Source organism: Salmo salar, chromosome 02 (genome assembly GCF_965601325.2).
Source record: "Salmo salar chromosome 02, fSalSal1, whole genome shotgun sequence".
NCBI lineage: Eukaryota > Metazoa > Chordata > Actinopteri > Salmoniformes > Salmonidae > Salmo > Salmo salar.
In genome coordinates, this window is record NC_138292.1 from 50,680,832 (window position 1) to 50,705,301 (window position 24,470).

At 41.3% G+C, this 24,470-nt stretch overlaps 1 protein-coding gene across 4 annotated transcripts in view; it reads right to left on the reverse strand.

The window, feature by feature from the left end:
• Positions 1-521: 521 nt before the first annotated feature.
• The window catches only part of LOC106585154 (mitogen-activated protein kinase kinase kinase kinase 3), a 117,196-nt gene continuing 93,247 nt past the window's right edge, over positions 522-24,470 (reverse strand). For 3 of the 4 annotated variants that reach the window (XM_045705361.2, XM_082964065.1, XM_082964066.1), the window contains 19 exons: positions 22,199-22,237; positions 14,018-14,116; positions 13,130-13,187; positions 12,514-12,715; positions 11,309-11,415; positions 10,139-10,180; positions 9,665-9,749; positions 9,099-9,178; positions 8,912-8,947; positions 8,707-8,767; positions 8,205-8,322; positions 8,063-8,121; positions 7,593-7,696; positions 6,700-6,871; positions 6,275-6,343; positions 5,878-5,970; positions 5,613-5,683; positions 5,409-5,464; positions 522-2,232 (listed from right to left, as the gene is read on the reverse strand). In XM_045705361.2, coding sequence (XP_045561317.1) covers positions 2,145-2,232; positions 5,409-5,464; positions 5,613-5,683; positions 5,878-5,970; positions 6,275-6,343; positions 6,700-6,871; positions 7,593-7,696; positions 8,063-8,121; positions 8,205-8,322; positions 8,707-8,767; positions 8,912-8,947; positions 9,099-9,178; positions 9,665-9,749; positions 10,139-10,180; positions 11,309-11,415; positions 12,514-12,715; positions 13,130-13,187; positions 14,018-14,116; positions 22,199-22,237 — 1,639 coding nt within the window. In that variant the 3' untranslated portion in view covers positions 522-2,144. The remainder of the gene's footprint in view (positions 2,233-5,408; positions 5,465-5,612; positions 5,684-5,877; positions 5,971-6,274; positions 6,344-6,699; positions 6,872-7,592; positions 7,697-8,062; positions 8,122-8,204; positions 8,323-8,706; positions 8,768-8,911; positions 8,948-9,098; positions 9,179-9,664; positions 9,750-10,138; positions 10,181-11,308; positions 11,416-12,513; positions 12,716-13,129; positions 13,188-14,017; positions 14,117-22,198; positions 22,238-24,470) is intronic. The other variant, XM_014171069.3, reaches the window with a different exon arrangement.

Here is a 24,470-nt window from a genome sequence, read left to right on the forward strand (position 1 = left end):
TGCTCCCAAGGATGAACCAGACTTGTGAAGGTCTCCAATGTGTTTTCTGAGGTCTTGGCTGATTTCTTTTGATTTTCCCATGATGTCAAGCAAAGAGGCACTGATTTTGAAGGCAGGCCTTGAAATACATCCACAGGTACACCTCCAATTGACTCAATTAGCCTATGAGAAGCTTCTAAAGCCATGACATCATTTTCTGGAATTTTCCAAGCTGTTTAAAGGCACAGTCAACTTAGTGTATGTAAACTTCTGTCCCACTGGAATTGTGATACAGTGAAATAATCTGTCTGTAAACAATTTTTGGAAAATGTACTTGTGTCATGCACAAAGTAGATGTCCTAACCAACTTACCAAAACTATAGTTTGATAACAAGACATTTGTGGAGTGGTTGAAAAACAAATTTTAATGACTCCAACCTAAGTGTATGTAAACTTCCGACTTCAACTGTATACCCACTAAAATGTCAGAGAGAAAAGCTTTAGGCTTTCTATTGTTCATCAGTCAATCAATGTATCCCATCATGAGTTAAAATGTTTAATATGTAACATGTCCAAATATAGGCAGTTGTACAGGCAAAACTAAGCAATTTTATTTACAGTATTTACATGAAACAAAAGCAACATGGAAAGAAACCAAGTGAGAAGATCCTTATACTTCATCATACCATCTAAAAATGGAGAGAAAAAAAAAAACAGGCTTCCTATGGCTCATCAGTCAATCAATGTATCCCATCACGAGTTAAAATGTTTAATATGTAACATGTCCAAATATTGGCAGTTAAACAATTAAGCACTTTTATTTTACCGTATTTACATTACACAAAAGCAATCGCGAAAGAAACCAAGTGTGAAGATCCTTGTACTTCATCATACCCTCCTTTAGTTGTGTAGGCTACATGGAGTCAGCAAGGGACATTTAGTGTTACATGTTGAATTTGGCCCCACATATTCTCACTGACTCCCCAACGCATGAGGTAGAGGTCTTACTATGACGCCCAAACACCATAACAAACAATATGAACAATGCAATTTGGCAGCATTCAACTCAATGGCTACCATAAGGAAAGGGATTCTAAGATATTACAACTGCCCAGAGTCTCTTCAGTTTGACTGCAGTTTTAACAATAGCTTGGTGTGTATGTAAAAAAAAGAAACCTTACATTGCCTGGTTAAATGCCTTAAGTTTACGTCTAAAGTGTAAAGCATGATGTAATCTAATGCAGTCATGCAGATACTTTGTTATAAGCGCAAATTAACCATACCTTAAATGTATGAATAAAGTGTTTCATTGCGTACAACTATGTGCAAATTTCACAACCAGTGCATATCTGAGCATTGACAACTTTCTATGGGGTTGGAATTAAAGTGTGTGAAAATAAAATGACATCGCATATGGCTTCATATCAAAATGAGCCTAACATATAAAAAAAAAAAGGCAACTCATGACCAAAATGAACAGACACTTTGCTCTTTGACATCCTACCACTAAGTTTCGTAAAATTACATTGCTTGACAAGCCCATAAAAGTAGTACCCCACAATGATTAGCCAACAGGCAACTGTAAAAAATATATGCAGCATTGTTATCTACATGACATACTCATAGTGTACAACCTCAATATTCTATTTACATGAATTTCAAGCACTTGTTAGGTGAGGTTGCATGCTCTCAGTAGTTGGTCAATACTGAAATAGTGTGATATCCAGGAATGTGGGTTTGTGTTACTATAAATGTTGACTTTCAATTCAAATCATAAGGTTCGATTAAAAACAGGACACATCCAAGGTCGCTTGCTTGATGAATGGTCCGATTGCATCTGAGACCAAGGAGTTGCAGAGTCAGACATGTCCTCCTCATCATATTCTGTTCCCATCAGGACATGAATTCCAATTTATGAACAGAAAAATAAACCTAATTGCAATTTCAATGACTGAATTTAATTCAGATTCATAATCTCTTAAAGTGTAACTAAAACCAACCCGGGGCCATGTTCATTAAGGCATACAATGGAAAATGTTTTTACACCGACAATGAAACCTAAGGTTTCTTATTGGACAGGTTCAGATAGTACATCCCTGTATCACTCAATTTCAGAAAGTTTTGTGCCTACTGAACAGGACCCTGGTTACCAGAGCACAGGGTGGTTAGTAACTGTTCTCGTGTCCAGCCAGGATGTATAGGTTACTGTGTGCTGTAGGGTTGTCTGTAGGTCTGCTCTCCAGCACCACAACCCTGCAATCAAAGGTACAACAGGGGTGTATTCAGTGATGTGAAATGTTCTGAATGTTGCAGATAACTTAATAGAGCTGGTCCCATTACTGTCCCTATTCCATCTGACAGACAATCATATCTGTTCTACAGAAAACATTTCTATCTGAACCTTTTATATTGTTACATCCTCCTGAACAGCACTAAGTCACTTTATGGCCACAGACCGACTTCAGTCTCGATGGCATAGGCGATCAGATTTCACAATGCTTCGATAAGTGTTAAACATAGCATGAACTGCATGAATACGATATAGTAATCTTCTGAGGTGCGACTGCAAAAAATAAGATCTGTAACGCCACCATAGCTATTACAGGCACTAATCGAGGAACTTAAAAAAAAAAAAAAAAATTGTACTTGGATATTTTTATTTATTAATTTGACTGCACAATCAGAAATGAGGGAGATACAGTTGAAGTCGGAAGTTTACATACACCTTAGCCAAATACATTTAAACTCAGTTTTTCACAATTCCTGACATTTAATCCTAATAAATATTCCCTGTTTTAGGTCAGTTAGGATCAGCACTTTATTTTAAGAATGTGAAATGTCAGAATAATAGTAGAGATTTATTTCAGCTTTTATTTCTTTCATCACATTCCCAGTGGGTCAGACGTTTACATACACTCAATTAGTATTTGGTAGCATTGCCTTTAAATTGTTTAACTTGGGTCAAACATTTTGGGTAGCTTTCCACAAGCTTCCCACAATAAGTTGGGTGAATTTTGGCTCATTCCTCCTGACAGAGCTGGTGTAACTGAGTCAGGTTTGTAGACCTCCTTGCTCGCACATGCTTTTTCAGTTCTGCCCCCCAAAAATCTATAGGCTTGAGGTCAGGGCTTTGTGATGGCCACTCCAAGACCTTGACTTTGTTGTCCTTAAGCCATTTTGCCACAACTTTGGAAGTATGCTTGGGGTCATTGTCCATTTGGAAGACTCATTTGCGACCAAGCTTTAACTTCCTGACTGATGTCTTAAGATTTTTCTTCAATATATCCACATAATTTTCCTTTCCTCATGATGCCATCTATTTTGTGAAGTGCACCAGTCCCTCCTGCAGCAAAGCACCCCCACAACATGATGCTGCCACCCCCGTGGCTGGGATGGTGTTCTTCAGCTTGCAAACATCCACCTTTTTCCTTCAAATATAACAATAGTCATTATAGCCAAACAGCTCTATTTTTGTTTCATCAGACCAGAGGACATTTCTCCAAAAAGTACGATCTTTGTCCCCATGTGCAGTTGCAAACCGTAGTCTAGCTTTTTTTATGGCGGTTTTGGAGCAGTGGCTTCTTCCTTGCTGAGCGGCCTTTCAGGTTATGTCAATTTAGGACTCGTTTTACTGTGGATATAGATACTTTTGTACCTGTTTCCTCCAGCACCTTCACAAGGTTCTTTGCTGTTGTTCTGGGATTGATTTGCACTTTTAGCACCAAAGTACGTTCATCTCTAGGAGACAGAACGCGTCTCCTTCCTGAGCGGTATGACGGCTGCGTGGTCCCATGGTGTTTATACTTGCGTACTATTATTTGTACAGATGAACGTGGTACCTTCAGGCGTTAGGAAATTGCTCCCAAGGATGAACCAGACTTGTGGAGGTCTCCAATGTTTTTTCTGAGGTCTTGACTGATTTCTTTTGATTTTCCCATGATGTCAAGCAAAGAGGCACGGAGTTTGAAGGCAGGCCTTGAAATACATCCACAGGTACACCTCCAATTGACTCAAATGATGTCAATTAGACAGTCGTGAAGAGGGCACGACAAAGCCTTTTCCCCCACAGGAAACTAAAAGATTTGGCATGGGTCCTGAGATCCTCAAAAGGTTCTACAGCTGCAACATCGAGAGCATCCTGACTGGTTGCATCACTGCCTCATACGGCAATTGCTCGGCCTCTGACCGCAAGGCACTACAAAGGGTAGTGCGTACGGCCCAGTACATCACTGGGGCTAAGCTGCCTGCCATCCAGGACCTCTACACCAGGCGGTGTCAGAGGAAGGCCCTAAAAATTGTCAAAGATCTCAGCCACCCCAGTCATAGACTGTTCTCTCTACTACCGCATGGCAAGCGGTATCGGAGTGACAAGTCTAGGACAAAAAGGCTTCTCAACAGTTTTTACCCCCAAGCCATAAGACTCCTGAACAGGTAATTAAATGGCTACCCGGACTATTTGCATTGTGAGCCCCACCCCCGCAACCCCTCTTTTTACGCTGCGCTACTCTCTGTTTATCATATATGCATAGTCACTATAACATAGTGCATACTACCTCAACTGGGCCGAACAACCACTACTCCCGCACATTGGCTAACCAGGCTATCTGCATTGTGTCCCACCCACCACCCGCCAACCCCTCTTTTACGCTACTGCTACTTTCTGTTGAGCATATATGCATAGTCACTTTAACCATATCTACATGTACATACTACCTCAATCAGCCTGACTAACCGGTGTATGTATGTAGCCTTGCTACTTTTATATCCTCGCTACTGTATATAGCCTGCCTTTTTACTGTTGTTTTTATTTCTTTACCTACCTATTGCTCACCTAATACCTTTTTTGCACTATTGGTTAGAGCCTGTAAGTAAGCATTTCACTGTAAGGTCTACACCTGTTGTATTCGGCGCACTTGACAAATAAACTTTGATTTGATCAGAAGCTTCTAAAGCCATGACAACATTTTCTGGAATTTTCCAAGCTGTTTAAAGGCACAGTCAACTTAGTGTATGTAAACTTCTGACCCACTGCAATTGTGATACAGTGAATTATAAGTTTAAAATATCACATTTTTATTTTAAATGTGTTATTATTTTATTGTCAGACATAAGACTGTAAAACAGCAAATCAGTTCTAAGTGATTTTAATTTTGGAAATCTGTTCCAAAGTATTCCCACGCATAATAGAGAGATACACAGTACAATATGTGATTGTATACAAATGTAAGCAAGGTTTGACATGATTATGTTTTAGTCAAATACTATATCTGTTTGGGCTTCTTGTGGTCAATTTGCAGGTTACAAATTCTTTGTAATTATGTTCCGGCCACCTGACCATCCGCTCATGAAAAAAAATCAGCCCGAGGCTGAATCTAGTTGATGATACTTGCTAAATGGATTTAGCCTCAATCTAAAAATGGATTTCTCACCTGTCTGATCCTAGGAGTCGGAATATCCTGGTGTTGTCGGAAATTTCCTGTGTAATCTGGTGGGAATATGGACAGGATCCAATAGTCAAGTCATCGCAGTCATTATCATAGTCATCATATTACAACAACAAAACAACAATAAACAGTTCAAATACTATTGTTATATACAGTTATTGCATCCGCCGGGGCATTGACACAACTTGCCTCATTAGATTTGAAACTCCGTCCTTGCATGCCATGTCTCCAGAAAGCCAGAACACTGTCTTGAAGGCAGACTGTGGAAAAGATGGATGTTTAATATACCGTATGAAAAACTCCAAATTTTACCAGAATGTCATTTATCATAATATGACTGTGATACTATGCTCTCCTCTCCATTCTGTAGCTGTTGATACGCGTGTGTGTGTGTGTGTGTGTGTGTGTGTGTGTGTCTTGGCTAATGTCTAGCAAAGGGGTCAAGGGCGATTACCGATCGACTCAATCTGGAAATTAAACGTCAGCTCGGCTGAAAGCTTTCTACTGGACTTCAGCCTCCCCTGCATATTCACAATCTTAATGGATCCTGGGGGGGAAAATGACATATGGAAGTTAAACAATGATGCTATTACAAGAAACTGAAGACATCCAGGCACAAAATGGCTCCCGTCCATCGAGGCGGGGTGCAACACATTGGTGGCTATTGAGGTGAGTTTACCCCATGTCATTTAAAGGACAGCTCAGTGATAAAACATTATACACTGTTAATATATTGTCATAATGTTATTAGCAATGCATACAATGAATGTACAATGCATGTATAATCTATATAGATAATATTACAATACAAATCAGATTTTTGGATAGTCAAGACATGCTGCTAGACTCACGATCCAAGCAGACAAGAATGGTGTCTCTTTCCAGTTGAGTCACATGGATAACACAGGTCTGTGGAGTGTCTAGGAGGAAATAAAACATAAAAACCTCAACTAAACATTTCATCTTTTGCTTTATTAACGTCAAACATTTTCCATTATGAATGTACACAACGATATAGGACTATATTTCCTCTATAATTGTTAACTTTTGAAAAGTTAACAATTTCCAGTATGGTCAATGTGTAGAATGTGAATGTCAGCCTCCAGTGTGTGCTACGATAAAAAACATCAAGAATAATGGGGATAAAAAAAATGATGATATTGAATGTTTAATTTCAATGAAGTTCCATTGTCATATTAAAGGAGCACTAAAATCTAGAGTTGTGTCAAGTCTATGTCAATGAGGAGTCAAGGTCAATCTTTGAATGAGACCTTACCGGACTCTTTGAGCCAGGGGCAAGCGGTGTTGGGGTCCAGCGTCTCAAAGCGTACCACCTGGTTGAGCTCCGTGCCCTTGCTGACGCCCATACAGATGAGGGGGTACTGGTGCTCTGGCACCACAAGCATCTCAAAAACCTCCATCGGACAGGGCAGGGGAAAGTCAATGTTCTTAGGAGGAGAGGGTTAGCGTTAGCGTTAGGCTTGTCAATGTTAGGAAGAGAGCATTATCATTATGCTACATGGTCTAGACTCTAGCATGTTATCATGCTAATCTCAAATTCGTTATTCTTGAGAGGAGGAGAGTTAGCATTAGGCATGTAGACGGGTGGGGTGTTTACCAACAAAAACGACGCGGGCCGAACCACAAAGTAAAAACAGACGGGGTTGGCTTACAATCAAAGTATTATTGACAACATGTACGATATATATAGAAAAAAAACATAAATAACAGGGTAAGCGTTAGCATTAGCTCGTCGGTTACAAAGCAAGGGTAGCTTAGTCTATGTTGGTGGGTTAGCATGCCTATATCAAACACAAACACCTCCAGTGGCAGCGGGCAGGGTGGAGTCAGTGTTTTTAGGAAGAGGGAAGTGTGTTTCCATTAGCATGTAGGCTACAAAGTAAAGGGATGTCTCTTAGCATATCTCAAACACCTCCATTTGACAGGGCAGTTAAGGGAAAGTTGGGGATTGTTATTAGTCAATTCTTCCCCGGAGGCTCTTAGCATAGCTAGTGTCAATGCTTTTTTGTTTTGTGGTTGAAACCTCAATGGCCTAACTCATATGGCTATGACATGGGCTGTCAGCACTCCTCAAAGGTTTGGGGAGAATGAGCCTGGCAAACACATGGAGATGGCTAAATAAATGCACACAGACAGAACAATTCTTACCTTGATGAGCATGAACTTCTGCATGGGCTCCACCCATTCCAACATGACCACACTGGATTGGAAGGCTCCACACAAGTACTTGTGCCCTGTGTAAGGGTTTCTCACTAAGGGGGAATATTTGGTAGTAAGCCAGGGTTGTCAATCATACTAAGCTGTGACCACAATAATGTATTTCAAAGACCTTTCTACTATTGGTACCCAGTTGAAGAGGTTGTTATCCTAATTGGTTATAAGGGGAAGGGAGAACTATTGTGTTTATTACATGTAGTGAAGTGATGCATCTACTCTCAATCTTGTAGCAACTTGTGGGAAAGTAATGGGTCCGACGTAGAAAGAGATGAAAACCGAGGGGGGGGAAAAGAAAGAAAGAAAGAAAGAAAGAAAGAAAGAAAGAGAGAGAGAGAAAGAGAAAGAGAGAGAGAGAGAGAGAGAAAGAGAAAGAGAGAGAGAGAATGTCCATGACTACTCACCCACACAGCACTTCTGACATCCCTTGGTGTCGGGAATCTTGTTGGAGATGGAAAATTTCCTGAAACCACAATAACAAAGTCTGAAAAGTAGGACTCTACCCACAGAAAACTCCTACACACAGAGGCATCGCCATCTTCTTACCTTGGAATAATTTTGTCTGGGAGCCGGTGGGTGGGGATGGCCATTGGCAGCTTCTGCATCTGTCGAGCGTGCTCATACAGACCCGCCAGATTGTGACAGTAGAGCTGCGAGGCTTTTCCTGCCAAAAAACACAACGAACACACCTTTTGAATGCTTTGAAGGCAATTATAATATCTTTAATTTTCACGCAAAAGGTGCAGCGTCTAACTGCTTGTATATCTGGAGCAAGTATTGACAAGTAGTATTTACATTTACGAGTGCATATTTCATGATAAAATTAGACTAATGCTCTTGATGACAGATTGTTGCTTATGATTTATGTTTTTAATGTCTGTCACTGTCATTGTGTGCGGCCAAAGGTACATTTAAATGATGTGTCTGGAGAATCTATTCTATTCTGGAAACTACAAACAAACAACGTAAAACTTTGTGTGCACTACAGTTATTTGTTGAGATATATTAGCAATGTGTGGCAATACAGGTTTCTATGATGAATCCTTACCAGATATGGAGAGCAGACTATTACTCATGACATAAAGCCACGTACACCTCCGGGGAAAGAGCTAGGAAATAAAAAAATGTATCTGTTTTTAATAGTTCTGTAGGTGGTCAAATTAAATCATAATCCGTGTCTGACCAGTTCTGGATGAAACCTCAAATCCTTGTGGATAAAACCTTGTGGCTCAAACCTCAAATCCTTTACTTACGTCACAAAGAAGCAAGCATTCAAATTGAACTATAATCTGTAATATGATGTGATAGAGAATATTTCAAACTTCACATAAATACATAGATTATGTTTTATACATTACACTGTAAAAACATTGGAAGCAGTTACAACAATTGAAATTTACTGACAAAAAGATAATACAAATGAAATAATGAGACACTGACCTGTTCCATGGAGGAGTCATGCAGTTCGTTGAGATTTAGAGTGTAAATGCCCTCTTCGGCACCGAATAGCAGGTATTGGTCTAAAACAGAGAATGAAACAATTAAGTATTATAACAGAGAGAGACCGGTAAACTTGGACAATACACACATTGCGTAGGACTCTGCCTAAGAAGGAAACTAATAGTAGCAAATGCAAACTGCAAATAAGACATGGGGTAAGACAAAGACGAAAATCAAGTTAGCTTAGACTCCTGTTCTAGGTTTCTCCAAGCCTTTCTCGAACAAGAATACAGTGGGACGCCTGGTAGCGCGAGACTGAAAATAAAGTAATCCAATCAATTGCAGATAAAGGTAAATCGCACAGCGGGTTTGGTCAAAATATTAACCGCGATCTGTCTGTCAGACCCTGCACACCCCACACCCTTGCGGACATTGTCATTGAACATTGACACAAATCCACATGATCTGTCCTTAAAATACAGCATAAATACAGTTTCCTGTTATCTGCAATTGATGGAATCAGGGTCCATGGCAGTTAGACAGAAATGAATTGGCACGAGGCCCACCTCTCGTGTCGGGGTTGATCCAAGACGCCGCACAGTGGATCTTTAGAGGGCAGCCATTGAAGACTTTGGAGAAACAGGCTCCCATCTGTGCAGCGAAAGAAAATAGAAAACAAAATGTAGAGGAATGTAGATGTTTAGTTATAGTTGATCAATGTAGAGCACCTGGAAAAACCCTTTATAAATTCAGTCCAATATAATAAATAGCTTATTTTAAAACAAAGTTGTGGCAGGATCTCTAGCTCGAGGGTTGCGGTAATTACAAATGTGTTACGAACTCAACACTACTACTTTTAGATTGCTAATGAATTAATTACAATTCACATAAATTATTTAGATAATGAATGTGTAATAAACACATTTGTGCTTTTGTTTCTGTATCTTAGTGCTCATTTGCTTTTTCCTACTGTACAGAGTTATAGTTTTCTACTTGACAATGCGTGTGTGTAAGAGCAGGTAAGGGGTGTTAAGACTTACGTGGACTTTTGGCGTGGGGGGAAGGCCATTACTGATTGGTTTCTGAGGAAACAGGAAATGACATCATCATACCAAGGTCAGCATAAAATAATGAACAATCATAGTTAAAATATACTGTATATTATACTGTAATATTACTAAATATAAAAATAATATGTGGATCTTATAGAGTTCTATGTGTTAACAATGGTATCCTTCTGCCTTTATCAGTGCTGTAAAATCTTGGGAATGACATGGTAGCACTTTGAATGAACTATAAGTGATCTTTAATTCTTGAGTCGTTGCTTATTAATGAGTAACTAACGAGGTAAACATAGAATAAATGCTCTTTGTTCAGAGCTCTGGGTGCAAATAAAAATCCACTTCTAAGAAGAATGAGAAGATTTATGTTTAGTCATAATGCAAAACCGCATAATTATCTATTTTGCAATGAAAATTTAAGTCTTATCATAGCTGTTAGGAAATGTTAATGAATTAATCACCATTTACATTAATTATTCACCAAATAACTTACTTTCAGGTAACACATATATGTAAAAATGTGAAAAGGTCAAACATTTTAAATAACACTTTCTATGAACCAGCGCTGTGCAATGCACTATGAATAGATTATGCAATAACACATTATGTACATAATGATCACCTCATTATAGATATTAATGAATTAATGACAGCCATGACCGGTTATCAATATAATGCACTTTACTACCTGTATGTTTAACACATAATGCTTACAGGAAGTCTTATAATGCACTATGGATTTGACAGAATCCACTTTAAGCGCATTATATACAGAAAATTCACCAAAAGTGTCGCCACCAATTTTTACTCACAGCTTCTGACCAAGGCTAAATTACTATTAGCCTTCGACAACTACTATGATTATTATTATTTGACCATGCTGGTCATTTATGAACATTTGAACATCTTGGCCATGTGCTGTTATAATCTCCACCCGGCACAGCCTGGCCACCCCTCATAGCCTGGTTCCACTCTAGGTTTCTTCCTAGGTTTTGGCCTTTCTAGGGAGATTTTCCTAGCCACCGTGCTTCTACACCTGCATTGCTTGCTGTTTGGGGTTTTAGGCTGGGTTTCTGTACAGCACTTTGAGATATCAGCTGATGTAAGAAGGGCTATATAAATAAATTCGATTTGATACTGTGATGTTACCGGAATCTCTTTCCTGTCCTTCCTCGTGGTGACACAAGGTGGCATAGTAGACTGCTTCTCAGCACCACCAGCATCCCCGCTCACTTCTGACAGGCTGAAACCATTGCCTGTTAGGAGGGAACTTAATTATTGATTTATTTTTAAATATTACATTATTTATTTAAATGATTCCCCAATAGCCACAATCTGAATGGTGCTGTGGAGAGTGAAAAGGAAGCAAGAGAATATGTGGCTCTGTGGGAACTGAGCAATTCCAACAATTGTGCTACAACAAGACACTGATAAGACTAAGATCCCCACAGTAACTAAACTAAGATTTGTCTCAATAGTCTAAAGTGGCGTCCACTCCTCGTCTCTTCTCCTTCACCTTGGCATATCTGAAAACAACAGGACAGGCGAATGCAATAGGATGGGAATAGCCCAGGTACTAGTCCAGTTCTTTCACGTCAAAGGCAGATGAAGGAAAGCTGATGAGGGGAGGAAAACTATTGAGATGCACACGTGAGGGACAGTCAGCTTCGTTTGAAAGTTGGCCCCTGCCACCAGACTACTCGAAGTGGGCAGGATGTGGAAACTGGGGAAGTTTGTGTGAGTGTATTGGAGGGTGACTCATGTGGCAGTGAGGGTGTGTGACATTATCGCATGACAACACCAGACACACCACTGCTCCTAATTAAACTGACAGGCTATAAATACTAGCTGGCAACCGCGCGTGTACACACACACGCGCACACACACACACACACACACACACACACACACACACACACACACACAGGGTCCAGTTTGGAAAAGCTGACTGGCTAAGACAGGGAGGAGGTGGGGTGGAGCCTCTTGAGGATGTTGTCAGGGTTGGAAGGAGGAAGGAGAGATCCCTGAAAACAGTGGTAGCTTTTATCTCAGCATCATCACACTTATTGTCTAAGTGGTACAGGTTTGGTATTGTGGTTGGTATTGTGATGAATTGAAGTGACTGACTGACTGATTCATTCATTCATTCGACTCACGCCCACCCACCCATTAATTAATTAATTAATTAATTAATTCATTCATTCATTCATTCAAGGGGACCACAGCTTTGGTCCTCCAATTAAGTACAGGGGAGATAAGAAAACCCGCATTAATGCATTTCTGACAGAATTGTCTACATCTCCCAGAATGCACCCATTCAGTTTGTGAGCATGCCTTTAAACTACGTTACCTACCTAAGCTAAGCTGCTTGTGCGGGGGGAGTCTGGGGGGCGGCGGCCTGGGCGGCACATGGGTGGCAGAGCGGGCGGGGCTCTCGGCGGCTGGACAACACATTATGGTCCCCCCGTGGTCGTCATGGTCACCGGGGGAGCCATGGTGAGCAGGGGAGCCATGGTGTGCAGGGGAGTTGGCAACATCCTGTGGAATGGGAATGGGCTAAGAGCAAAATACAAAACAAAGAGATAGGATATCAGGGTTCTGGTAAATTCCCATTTAATGAAGTCAACTGAATTGAAACAAATGACATTTGTAAAATAAAATCATACGTTGAAATTGATTTGACCCCCAACGCTACAGGATCGACATCAAAGCACACACGTCAACATGTAAACATCATCATTAGATGTAAAGTCACACCAAGAAATATCTCAAATATTATGCTCTATTGCACACAATAGGGCTATAGGAAATATAAACAAATGTTGTACTATGTTACATTTAAAGCGGTGCCACAAAAGGATTCCTGTGTGTGCACTGTAGAAAATAGATCATCTTGCAGGTTAATATGTGAGAAAACACTACGCTCTCAGTCTCATACGATGGACAATGAGTAATTTGAAGAATACATACCTTGACGTTGGGAGGCAGTGGTGGAGGCTCTTTGGGCCGCATTGTGGAGCCCTTGGCACTAAGAGAGAGATAGGGCATAACTATTAGAACAACCTATTGTACTAATAGTTATATCCTTCTTTGTGTATCAAAAACACAGTGTACAAAAAAATTAAGAACACTTTCCTAATATTGAGTTGCACCCCCCATCCCTTTGCCCTCAGAACAGCCTCAATTCGTCAGGGCTGGACTCTACAAGGCAACAAAACCATTCCACAAAGATGCTGGCCCATGTTGACTCCAATGCATCCCACAGGAGTCAAGTAGGCTAGATGTCCTTTGGGTGGTGGACCATTCTTGATACACACGGGAAACTGTTGAGCGTTGCAGTTCTTGACACAAACTGGTGGGCCTGTCACCTGCTACAATACCCTGTTCAAAGGCACTTAAATATTTTTGTCTTGTCCATTCACCCTCTGAATGGTAAACATACACAGTCCATGTCTCAATTGTCTCAAGGCTTCAAAATCTTTTTTTTCGCCTGCCTCCTCTCCTTCACCTACACGGATTGAAGTTTATTTAACAAGTTACATCAATAAGGGATCATAGCTTTCACCTGGATTCAGTCTGTCATGGAAAGAGCAGGTGTTCATACACTCCGTGTATATCCTGGGTCACGTTCATTAGGCACTATTTGGCATTATTAGGCATCAAATGGAAGAAAACACAGTAAATAAAAAGACGGACTACCTGGACTTGTCCAATAAGAAACACTTAATGAACATGAACCTGGCTCCCGGTAGAGTAGCCAGTTCCTATAATTTGCATAACGAAAAATGTATAGATGAAATGTTAAGAGGACAGTTGTTAAGTTGAAATGAGAAAGAGGTTGAAGACAGTAGGACTTACTGTTGCATTTCATCATCGTGGTCACCACCATCATTATCACCACAATCATCATCATCACCACCATCATCATCGTTATCATCTAAATGAGTCTCGTGTCCCCTAAGGGAGAAGAGGGATGTACATTTCAATTCAACTTTATTAATGCCTTTGTAATTGTAATTGCCCCTCTGGGATTAATACAATACAATTATTTGTAGTTGTATTGAATTGAAGAGGTACAGTGGTAGACAGGCATTTCTCAATCGTGGCTCAAAATCAGCTGAGCACTCCCTTCTAAGGGCTTTGGAGAGATGAGGAAAGATCCACCCAATAACAACAATCATATTGAACAGAATTTCAGCAGTGGGATGCATGCTCTTCTCCTGTCCAATGTAGAAGAATTGCTAGTAGGCACCTCATGTCCAAAACATTTCAACAGTGAAATGTGATACTATGCACCATTGTTAATTTCAATGCGAGGTCTACCTTAAAGCCTGTTGTGGATTGGGGGCAGTATTTTCACGGCCGGATAAAAAAACGTACCCGATTTAATCTGGTTACTACTCTTGCCCAGAAACTAGAATATGCATATAAGTAGTCGATTTGAATAGAAAACACTCTAAAGTTTCTAAAACTGTTTGAATGGTGTCTGTGAGTATAACAGAACTCATATGGCAGGCAAAAACCTGAGAAGATTCTAGGCAGGAAGTAGCCCGTCTGACAATTTGTAGTCCTTCTGAGGCATCTCTATCGAAATTACAGCATCTGTGCTGTTACATGACACTTTCTAAGGCTTCCATTGGCTCTCTAAAGCCTTCAGAAAGCGGAATGACGTGTCTCCTGTCTCTGGGCAAAGTACAGCAGCAGAGTTTGTAAGTGGACTGCCTGGGGACAGTGCGCGTTCACGAGACCTCACCATTTTTTTTCTTTCACTCTTTGAATGAATACAACGTTGCCCGGTTGGAATATTATCTCTATTTTACAAGAAAAATAGCATAAAAATGTATTTTAAACAGCGTTTGACATGCTTCTAAGTACGGTAATGGAATATTTAGAATGTTTTATGCCACGAAATGCGCTCGCGCGTTACCCTTCGGATAGTGACCTGAACGCAAGAACAAAACGGAACTATTTGGATATAACTATGGATTATTTGGAACCAAAACAACATTTGTTGTTGAAGTAGAAGTCCTGGGAGTGCATTCTGATGAAGAACAGCAAAGGTAATCCAATTTTTCTAATAGTAATTCTGAGTTTTGGCTGCCCCGACGTTGGCAGGTCTGAATAGCAAGCCTGTGATGGCTGAGCTATGTACTCAGAATATTGCAAAATGTGCTTTCGCCGAAAAGCTATTTTAAAATCTGACATAGCGTTTGCATAAAGGAGTTCTGTATCTATAATTCTTAAAATACTTGTTTTTTGTCAATGTATTTTGTCAACGTTTATCATGAGTAATTTAGTAAATTCACCGGAAGTTTTCGGTGGGTATGCTAGTTCTGAACATCACATGCTAATGTAAAAAGCTGGTTTTTGATATAACTATGAACTTGATTGAACAAAACATGCATGTATTGTATAACATAATGTCCTAGGAGTGTCATCTGATGAAGATCATCAAAGGTTAGTGGTGCATTTAGCTGTGGTTTTGGTTTTTGTGACATATATGCTTGCTTTGAAAATGGCTGTGTGACTATTTTTGGCTGGGTACTCTCCTGACATAATCTAATATTTTGCTTTCGCTGTAAAGCCTTTTTGAAATCGGACAATGTGGTTGGATTAACGAGAGTCTTATCTTTCAAATGGTGTAAAACAGTCATATATTTGAGAAATTGAAGGTATAGCATTTTTAAGGTTTTTGTATTTCGCGCCACGCTCTACCATTGGATATTTGGCGAGGCGTTCCGCTTGGTCTGTCCTCAACAGGTTTAAGGCGTCTGAATGCTTCCCAGCCGAAACCGATCGGAAGAGTCTGTGCATATATTGCTTTGTTTTGGACATCGGTGAGGGTTTTTTTCGGGCACACATTTTTTTCCCTTGAGGCAAACTGAAGTTGGTAGCCGAAGTCTACGTCCCTTCATCAGTCATTGTTCAACAGTAGGGATTCCTCAGTAAAGTCTGTTGTCATTGAACGAGCGGTGACTTGTTTTCATGCAATTATTTTGGTTGAGAAATACTGCACCAAACACCTTAGTTAGGATGTAAAATTGCACGACTAAGATCTCCTCGGCAAAATGAATGATATTTCTTGTGTTACTTTGGATTCATTCGGACTATTTTGAGGAAGCGTATACTGGCTATGGCGTCTCAAAATGAACAAACTGTACTATTTCCGCTATTTTCTTGTTTTTCAAGCAGAGGTCTTTTGAGGGAGTATGCGAGCACACTCGTTCGGTTCGCCTAGCCGACTGAAGCATGCTGACGTCTTTAGTAGTGAACCGGCCAACATTTGAGAGTGCCCTGCTTCTGTAAGTGCCATTTCATCAACAAAGATGAAAGTAGAGAAGACACCCGAAACAGTCAACGCCTTATTTTGAACTGCGTCTAGCTATCTATTTGTGTTGTCTTACCAAACATTTTTTATTTTATTTATTTCACCATTATTTAACCAGGTAGGCTAGTTGAGAACAAGTTCTTATTTGCAACTGTGACCTGGCCAAGATAAAGCACAGCAATTCGACACATACAACAACACAGTTACACATGGAATAAACAAAACATACAGTCAATAATACAGTAGAACAAAAGAAAACAAAAAGTCTATATACAGTGAGTGCAAATTAGGTAAGTTAAGGCAATAAATAGGCCATGGTGGCGAAGTAATTACAATATAGCAATTAAACACTGGAATGGTAGATGTGCAGAAGATGAATGTGCAAGTAGAGATACTGGGGTTTAAAGGAGCAAGATAAATAAATAAATACAGTATGGGGATGAGGTAGGTAGATAGATGGGCTGTTTACAGATGGACTATGTACAGGTGCAGTGATCTGTGAGCTGCTCTGACAGCTGGTGCTTAAAGCTAGTGAGGAAGATATGAGTCTCCAGCTTCAGAGATTTTTGCAGTTCGTTCCAGTCAATGGCAGCAGAGAACTGGAAGGAAAGACGACCAAAGGAGGAATTGGCTTTGGGGGTGACCAGTGTGATATACCTGCTGGAGCGCGTGCTACGAGTGGGTGCTGCTATGGTGACCAGTGAGCTGAGATAAGGCGGGGCTTTACCTAGCAGAGACTTGTAGATAACCTGTAGCCAGTGGGTTTGGCGACGAGTATGAAGTGAGGGCCAACCAACGAGAGCGTACAGGTCGCAATGATGGGTAGTGTATGGGACTTTGGTGACTGAACGGATGGCATTGTGATAGACTGCATCCAGTTTGTTGAGTAGAGTGTTGGAGGCTATTTTATAGATGACATCACCAAAGTCGAGGATCGGTAGGATGGTCAGTTTTACGAGGGTATGTTTGGCAGCATGAGTGAAGGATGCTTTGCTGCGATATAGGAAGCCGATTCTAGATTTAATTTTGGATTGGAGATGCTTAATGTGAGTCTGGAAGGAGAGTTTACAGTCTAACCAGACACCCAGGTATTTGTAGTTGTCCACGTATTCTAAGTCAGAGCCGTCCAGAGTAGTGATGCTGGACGGGCGAGCAGGTGCGGGCAGTGATCGATTGAATAGCATGCATTGAGTTTTACTTGCGTTTAAGAGCAGTTGGAGGCCACGGAAGGAGAGTTGTATGGCATTGAAGCTCGTCTGGAGGTTAGTTAACACAGTGTCCAAAGAGGGGCCAGAAGTATACAGAATGGTGTCATCTGCGTAGAGGTGGATCAGAGAATCACCAGCAGCAAGAGCAACATCATTGATGTATACAGAGAAGAGGGTCGGCCCGAGAATTGAACCCTGTGGCACAAACATAGACTGCCAGAGGTCCGGATAACAGGCCTTCTAATTTGACACACTGAACTCTAACAGAGAAGTAGTTGGTAAACCAGGCGAGGCAATCATTTGAGAAACCAAGGCTGTCAAGTCTGCCAATAAGAATGTGGTGATTGACAGAGTCGAAAGCCTTGGCCAGGTTGATGAATATGGCTGCACAGTAATGTCTCTTATCCATGCCAGTTCTGATGTCGTTTAGGACCTTGAGTGTGGCTGAGGTGCACCCATGACCAGCTCTGAAACCAGATAGCATAGCGGAGAAGGTACGGTGGGATTCGAAATGGTCGGTAATCTGTTTGTTAACTTGGCTTTCGAAGACCTTAGAAAGACAGGGTAGGATAGATATAGGTCTGTAGCAGTTTGGGTCTAGAGTGTCACTCCCTTTGAAGAGGGGGATGACCGCGGCAGCTTTCCAATCTTTGGGAATCTCAGACGATACAAAAGAGGTTGAACAGGCTAGTAATAGGGGTTGCAACAATTTCGGCAGATAATTTTAGAAAAAGAGGGTCCAGATTGTCTAGCCCGGTTGATTTGTATGGGTCCAGATTTTGCAGCTCTTTCAGAACATCAGCTGTCTGGATTTGGGTGAAGGAGAAATGGTGGGGGCATTGGCGGGTTGCTGTGGAGGGTGCCGGGCAGTTGACCGGGGTAGGGGTAGCCAGGTGGAAAGCATGGCCAGCCGTAGAGAAATGCTTCTTGAAATTCTCAATTATAGTGGATTTATCGGTGGTAACAGTGTTTCCTAGCCTCAGAGCAGTGGGCAGCTGGGAGGAGGTGCTCTTATTCTCCATGGACTTTACAGTGTCCCAGAACTTTTTTGAGTTAGTACTACAGGATGCAAATTTCTGTTTAAAAAAGCTAGCCTTAGCTTTTCTAACTGCCTGTGTATATTTGTTCCTAACTTCCCTGAAAAGTTGCATATCACAGGGGCTATTCGATGCTAATGCAGAATGCCACAGGATGTGTTTGTGCTGGTCAAGGGCAGACAGGTCTGGAGTGAACCAATGACTATATCTATTCCTAGTTCTAAATGTTTTGAATGGGGCATGCTGATTTAAGATGGTGAGGAAGGCACTTTTAAAGAATAGCCAGGCATCATGTACTGACGGGATGAGGTCAATGTCATTCCAGGATACCCCGGCTAGGTCGATTAGAAAGGCCTGCTCACAGAAGTGTTTTAGGGAGCGTTTGACAGTGATGAGGGGTGGTCGTTTGGTCGCAGACCCATTACGGATGCAGGCAATGAGGCAGTGATCGCTGATATCTTGATTGAAAACAGCAGAGGTGTATTTGGAGGGCGAGTTAGGATGACATCTATGAGGGTGCCCGTGTTTACGCATTTGGGGTTGTACCTGGTAGGTTCATTGATAATTTGTGTGAGATTGAGGGCTTAGATGGTCGGGGTGTTAAGCATGTCCCAGTTTAGGTCACCTAGTAGCACGAGCTCAGAAGATAGATGGGGGAAAATCAATTCACATATGGTATCGAGGGCACAGCAGGGGGCAGAGGGAGGTCTATAGCAAGCGGCAACAGTGAGAGACTTGTTTCTGGAAAGGTGAATTTTTAGAAGTAGAAGCTCGAATTGTTTGGGTACAGACTTGGATAGTAATACAGAACTCTGCAGGCTATCTTTGCAGTAGATTGCAACACCGCCCCCTTTGGCAGTTCTATCTTGGCAGAAAATGTTATATAGTGAGGGAAAAAAGTATTTGATCCCCTGCTGATTTTGTACGTTTGCCCACTGACAAAGAAATTATCAGTCTATAATTTTAATGGTAGGTTTATTTGAACAGTGAGAGACAGAATATTGTTATTCTGTCACTCACTGTTCAAATAAACCTACCATTAAAATTATAGACTGTTCATGTCTTTGTCAGTGGGCAAACGTACAAAATCAGCACGGGATAAATTATTTTTTCCCGCACTGTAGTTAGCGATGGAGATTTCAGGGTTTTTGGTTGTTTTCCTAAGCCAGGATTCAGACACGGCTAAGACATCCGGGTTGGCAGAGTGTGCTAAAGCAGTGAGTAAAACAAACTTAGGGAGTAGGCTTCTAATGTTAACATGCATGAAACCAAGGCTTTTACGGTTACAAAAGTCAACAAATGAGAGCACCTGGGGAGTGGGAGTGGAGCTAGGCACAACAGGGCCTGGATTAACCTCCACATCACCAGAGGAACAGAGGAGAAGTAGGATAAGGGTACGGCTAAATGCTATACGAACTGGCCGTCTAGCACGTTCGGAACAGAGAGTAAAAGGAGCAGGTTTCTGGGCACGATAGCATAGATTCAAGGCATAGTGTACAGACAAAGGTAAGGTAGGATGTGAGTACATTGGAGGTAAACCTAGGCATTAAGTAATGATGAGAGAGATATAGTCTCTAGAGACGTTTAAACCAGGTGATGTCATCGCATAAGTAGGAGGTGGAACAACATGGTTGGTTAAGGCATATTGAGCAGGGCTCTACAGTGAAATAAGACAGTAATCATTAACCAGGACAGTAATGGACGAGGCATATTCATATTAGAGAGAGGCATGCGTAGCCAAGTGAACATATGGGTCCAGTGAGTGGTTGGGCAGACTGGGGACACGGCGATTCAGACAGTTAGCAGGCCGATGCTAACAAGCTTACAGTTAGTAGGCCGGGGCTATACAAGCTAGCAGTTAGCAGACCGGGGCTGGCAAGCTAGCAGTTAGCAGACCGGGGCTGGCAGTTAGCAGACCGGGGCAGGCAAGCTAGCAGTTAGCAGACCGAGGCAGGCAAGCTAGCAGTTAGCAGACCGGGGCAGGCAAGCTTGCAGTTAACAGACCGGTGCTAGGAAGTTAGCCTTTGGGGGATGTCACGATGGTGGTAAGTCTGTTTTTGCCTCTTCGTGCGGTGACGTCAGACCAGTCGTGGTTCCAAGTAGCTCTAGGTAGCTAGTAGGCCGCGGTTAGCAGAATGGGCCTTCAGCGGACGTCGCGCCTGAGGGGCCTGTTGGAATCCTTGGGCAGATTATGTCGGTATTCCAGTCGTAGAGGATCGGCGGGGTTCCTTCCCCCGTACCGGCAGTAGAAGGGGTCCGGATATTGTAGCCCAGGAGTGGGCTTCGGTGGTAGCACAAGAGCCCTGGCCATGCTAGCTTCAGGCTAATTGGTGCTTGCTCCGGGATGGAAACACTAGCCAGGAGTAGTCACCCGGGATTGCGGTTAGCTAGTTGCGAAGATGTTCAGAGTTTGCGGTAGGAATCTGGGGGAAAAAAATAAATAATAATAATAGGTCCGTTATGCTCTGGTTTGAGTCACGTTGTTTGAACTGGTGAGAGCTTTCCGAGCTAAAGGTTAGCTGATGACTGCTAGCAATGGTTTGCTGACTGATAGCTGGTAGATAGTTAGCTTCAGTTGAGGGATTCCAGATCCGAAGTAAATAGAAATACTTATGAAAAAAAAGCAGATCCACGCCACATTGGGTGAGGCGGGTTGCAGGAGAGTACTTAAAAGTTGAGGTTTAGGAAAATATTTTACAAAGATATGCGAAAAAAAATATATATACAAGGGACACGACAGGACAAAAACGTCTGACAGCTACACCATCTTGGATTACATCACGTGTGGCAAGACAACGAACATTGGAGTTGGCTATATACAGCATAAACCGATCTAGCACCTGCTCGTCACTTGTGTATTTGAAATCAGTGTGCAGGTATCTTTCCTGCATGAGGTGTATTTTCTTTACCCTAACGCTGAGAATGAATGGATGCTAGCAGCACACCACCCTAGCCGCAACGAGACAAAGATTACAATAAACAATAGCGGACATCCCGCTGGCTTTCAGCCCCTCTGCGCTATAACTGGTCATATGGCTTTAACGCCTCAGCAAGGGTGAGAAATCACCCCGGTCTCCACGGAAGTGGTTCTAAAGCAAGTTAGTCGTCCATTTCACTCGGACAAGCAGAGGCAGAAGGTTAGGTCACATTAAATATTGAGTAGTGCAAGAGAGAGAGAGAGGTGGGGGGAGGAAGAGCAAAAAATTAAGGGAATGAGAAAGCGAGGCTGAAGATGAGAAAAATATGAGGGGAAAGGGATGAGAATAAAATAGTCCAGAAAGAGAAGACAGAGATAAGAATAACTTTTATTTAACCAGGGAAGTCACATTTATTTTTCCAATTGAGCCCTGTCATATATAGAGAGATAGAAATGAGAAGAGAGGATAGGAAAAAAAGAGAGTTAGAAAGAAAGGGGAGTAAAAACGAGAAAAATGGGGACAGGAAGGAAAGACATAGCTGGGCCTACCTCTGGTTTAGCTCCTCCTCCACCGATTTCAGAAGACTCCTGTTGTGAGAAAATGACAGGAGATAATTAGAGAAAACAGAAAATGACATGCTGTTTACATTTGAACACAAGGGGTACTTGCAGGGGGTGGTTGGGGATGAGGGAGACGATTTACAAAAACACGGTTTTACAAAAAGGCTTTTAATGACTGTAAAGATGACGCATTGATCGTTCAAAGGCAGATTTTGTGTCCGTTTTTTGGAAGATGCTGTGAAAGTACCCAACCACCTTCGCTTTCTTGTCTAAAAATATCAGTGGAGCCATGTTCCTTTTTGTAAAATAACTTTGCCGCCTGTTTCTCCAATCTCGATTCTCTGTGTTTTGGTTGTAAATTATTTAGTGCATACCGGGGTCGTGCGCTGAGGGCAGTTCCAACAAACAAATTGCAGAGTGATTGTGTTGGAGAAAAAAAAAAAGGCTATTTATGATTTATGAATTAGCACTCTGCAAAACCTCTCGATAGGTAGGAAGAATGTTGGCTGAACATTAAAAAACAAACACAGACAAACATCAAAGCTGAAAGGGTTTCCTGCTAGTGAACAAAAACCTCTCAAACACCCTATGCTCAGCAGTAATCTACTCAATTTACTATTGATTGGTTCCAATGGCTCAATTATGTCATGATACTTGCAATACAATAGTTGTGGGTTTGATTCCTGCATAGGCCACATACAGTTAACCTATACCCAGTGTACTGTAAGTTGCTTTGGAAGGGTCTGCTAAAATGTATGCATTGAAATGATATCATATTAGTAGTACTGTATAAGAGTGAACGCTACATTGCGTTGTGTGGAAAGTGCTAGCTGCACAGGTTGTGGCTACGCTAAATTACCATAGATTTTTTTGGAGGGACCATTTAAACACAATACAACCACACATGGGATACAGTACAATGGCATTAAAATCATGGAGGATGAGTTTAAAAACATATTTTCATTGTGGTCCTCTTGAAAATACTTTAAAACCAAAATATACAACATGAAAACAAAATACATCTAAAATACATCTCATCAATAGGGAGGAAAGAGCAAACGGAATAAAATAGATGACCAAGCAACGTTCATTGATACAATTATACTTTCTTTTAGCCTCTGTCGCTTTAAAACATTTTGCTCATAAACCATTTCTTAAAGGGATAGTTCACCAAATTATAAAAGGACACATTGGTTTCCTTACCCTGTAAGCAGTCTATGGACAAGGTATGACAGCAATGCATGATATGGTTTTGTGGGACAAATCCTAATCAAGTCATGGGACCGATATTAGCATTTTTCGTGCATTATTTTCAAATCATCCAAAAGTATCTAAAATTGATTGTGAAGCTTAACAAAGTCACTTATAGATGTTTTGAATATGATGTGCGAAAAATGCTAATATCGGTCCCATAACTTGAATGGGATTTGTGCCACAAATGCACTTGGAACAGTCCCCAGGGAAACTAAACCAAAGCATTGATTGTTGTCATAAACCAATATGTTATTTAGTCATTTGGGTGAACTATCCCTTTAAGGTTTATCGTAAAACTCACTTGCGTAGGGATGGATTTTATATGGTTTGGTACACCATTCCATTCCTCTGCACCAGTGTTAAGAAAATAGCTTTTTCCAGCCATGCTCCTATAATGCAGCGGAGGCTACGAGAGTCTCTAATTAAATAAAAAATAACCAGACAGGTAACTGGGGGCAAGGTCATGTATAACTTTAAAACTATCAACAGTTTGATCTGCACCACCCGGAGATCAACTGGAAGTCAGTTCAGTTCCCTGAATTTATTAGGACAAATGTGTATTCTAGGGCTGAGCTTGAGTATAATTCTCATCAGTTGGATTTGGGCCATTTAAAGTTTGTCCTTCAGATTTTTTTATGCCACTGGACCATGAGATACAATCATAGTCATAGTGGCACTGGATCAGAGATATTGCCAGGGTCTGCATAGTAGGCTACTGTTTAAGAGAGGTTGCTATGTGTGGAGAGCGCTAGCTACACAAGTTGTGGCTAAGCTAAATGATCATAATCATTATTACTAGTACTGTATAAGAGCAAAGGGAGCACGCCACATTGCTAGGCTATGTGTGGAGAGCGCTAGCTACACAAGTTGTGGCTAAGCTAAATGACCATAATCATTATTACTAGTACTGTATAAGAGCAGAGGGAGCACGCCACATTGCTAGGCTGTGTGAGAAAAGCGCAAGTCAATTACCAACAAATACACTGTATACTAGTACTGTAGAAAG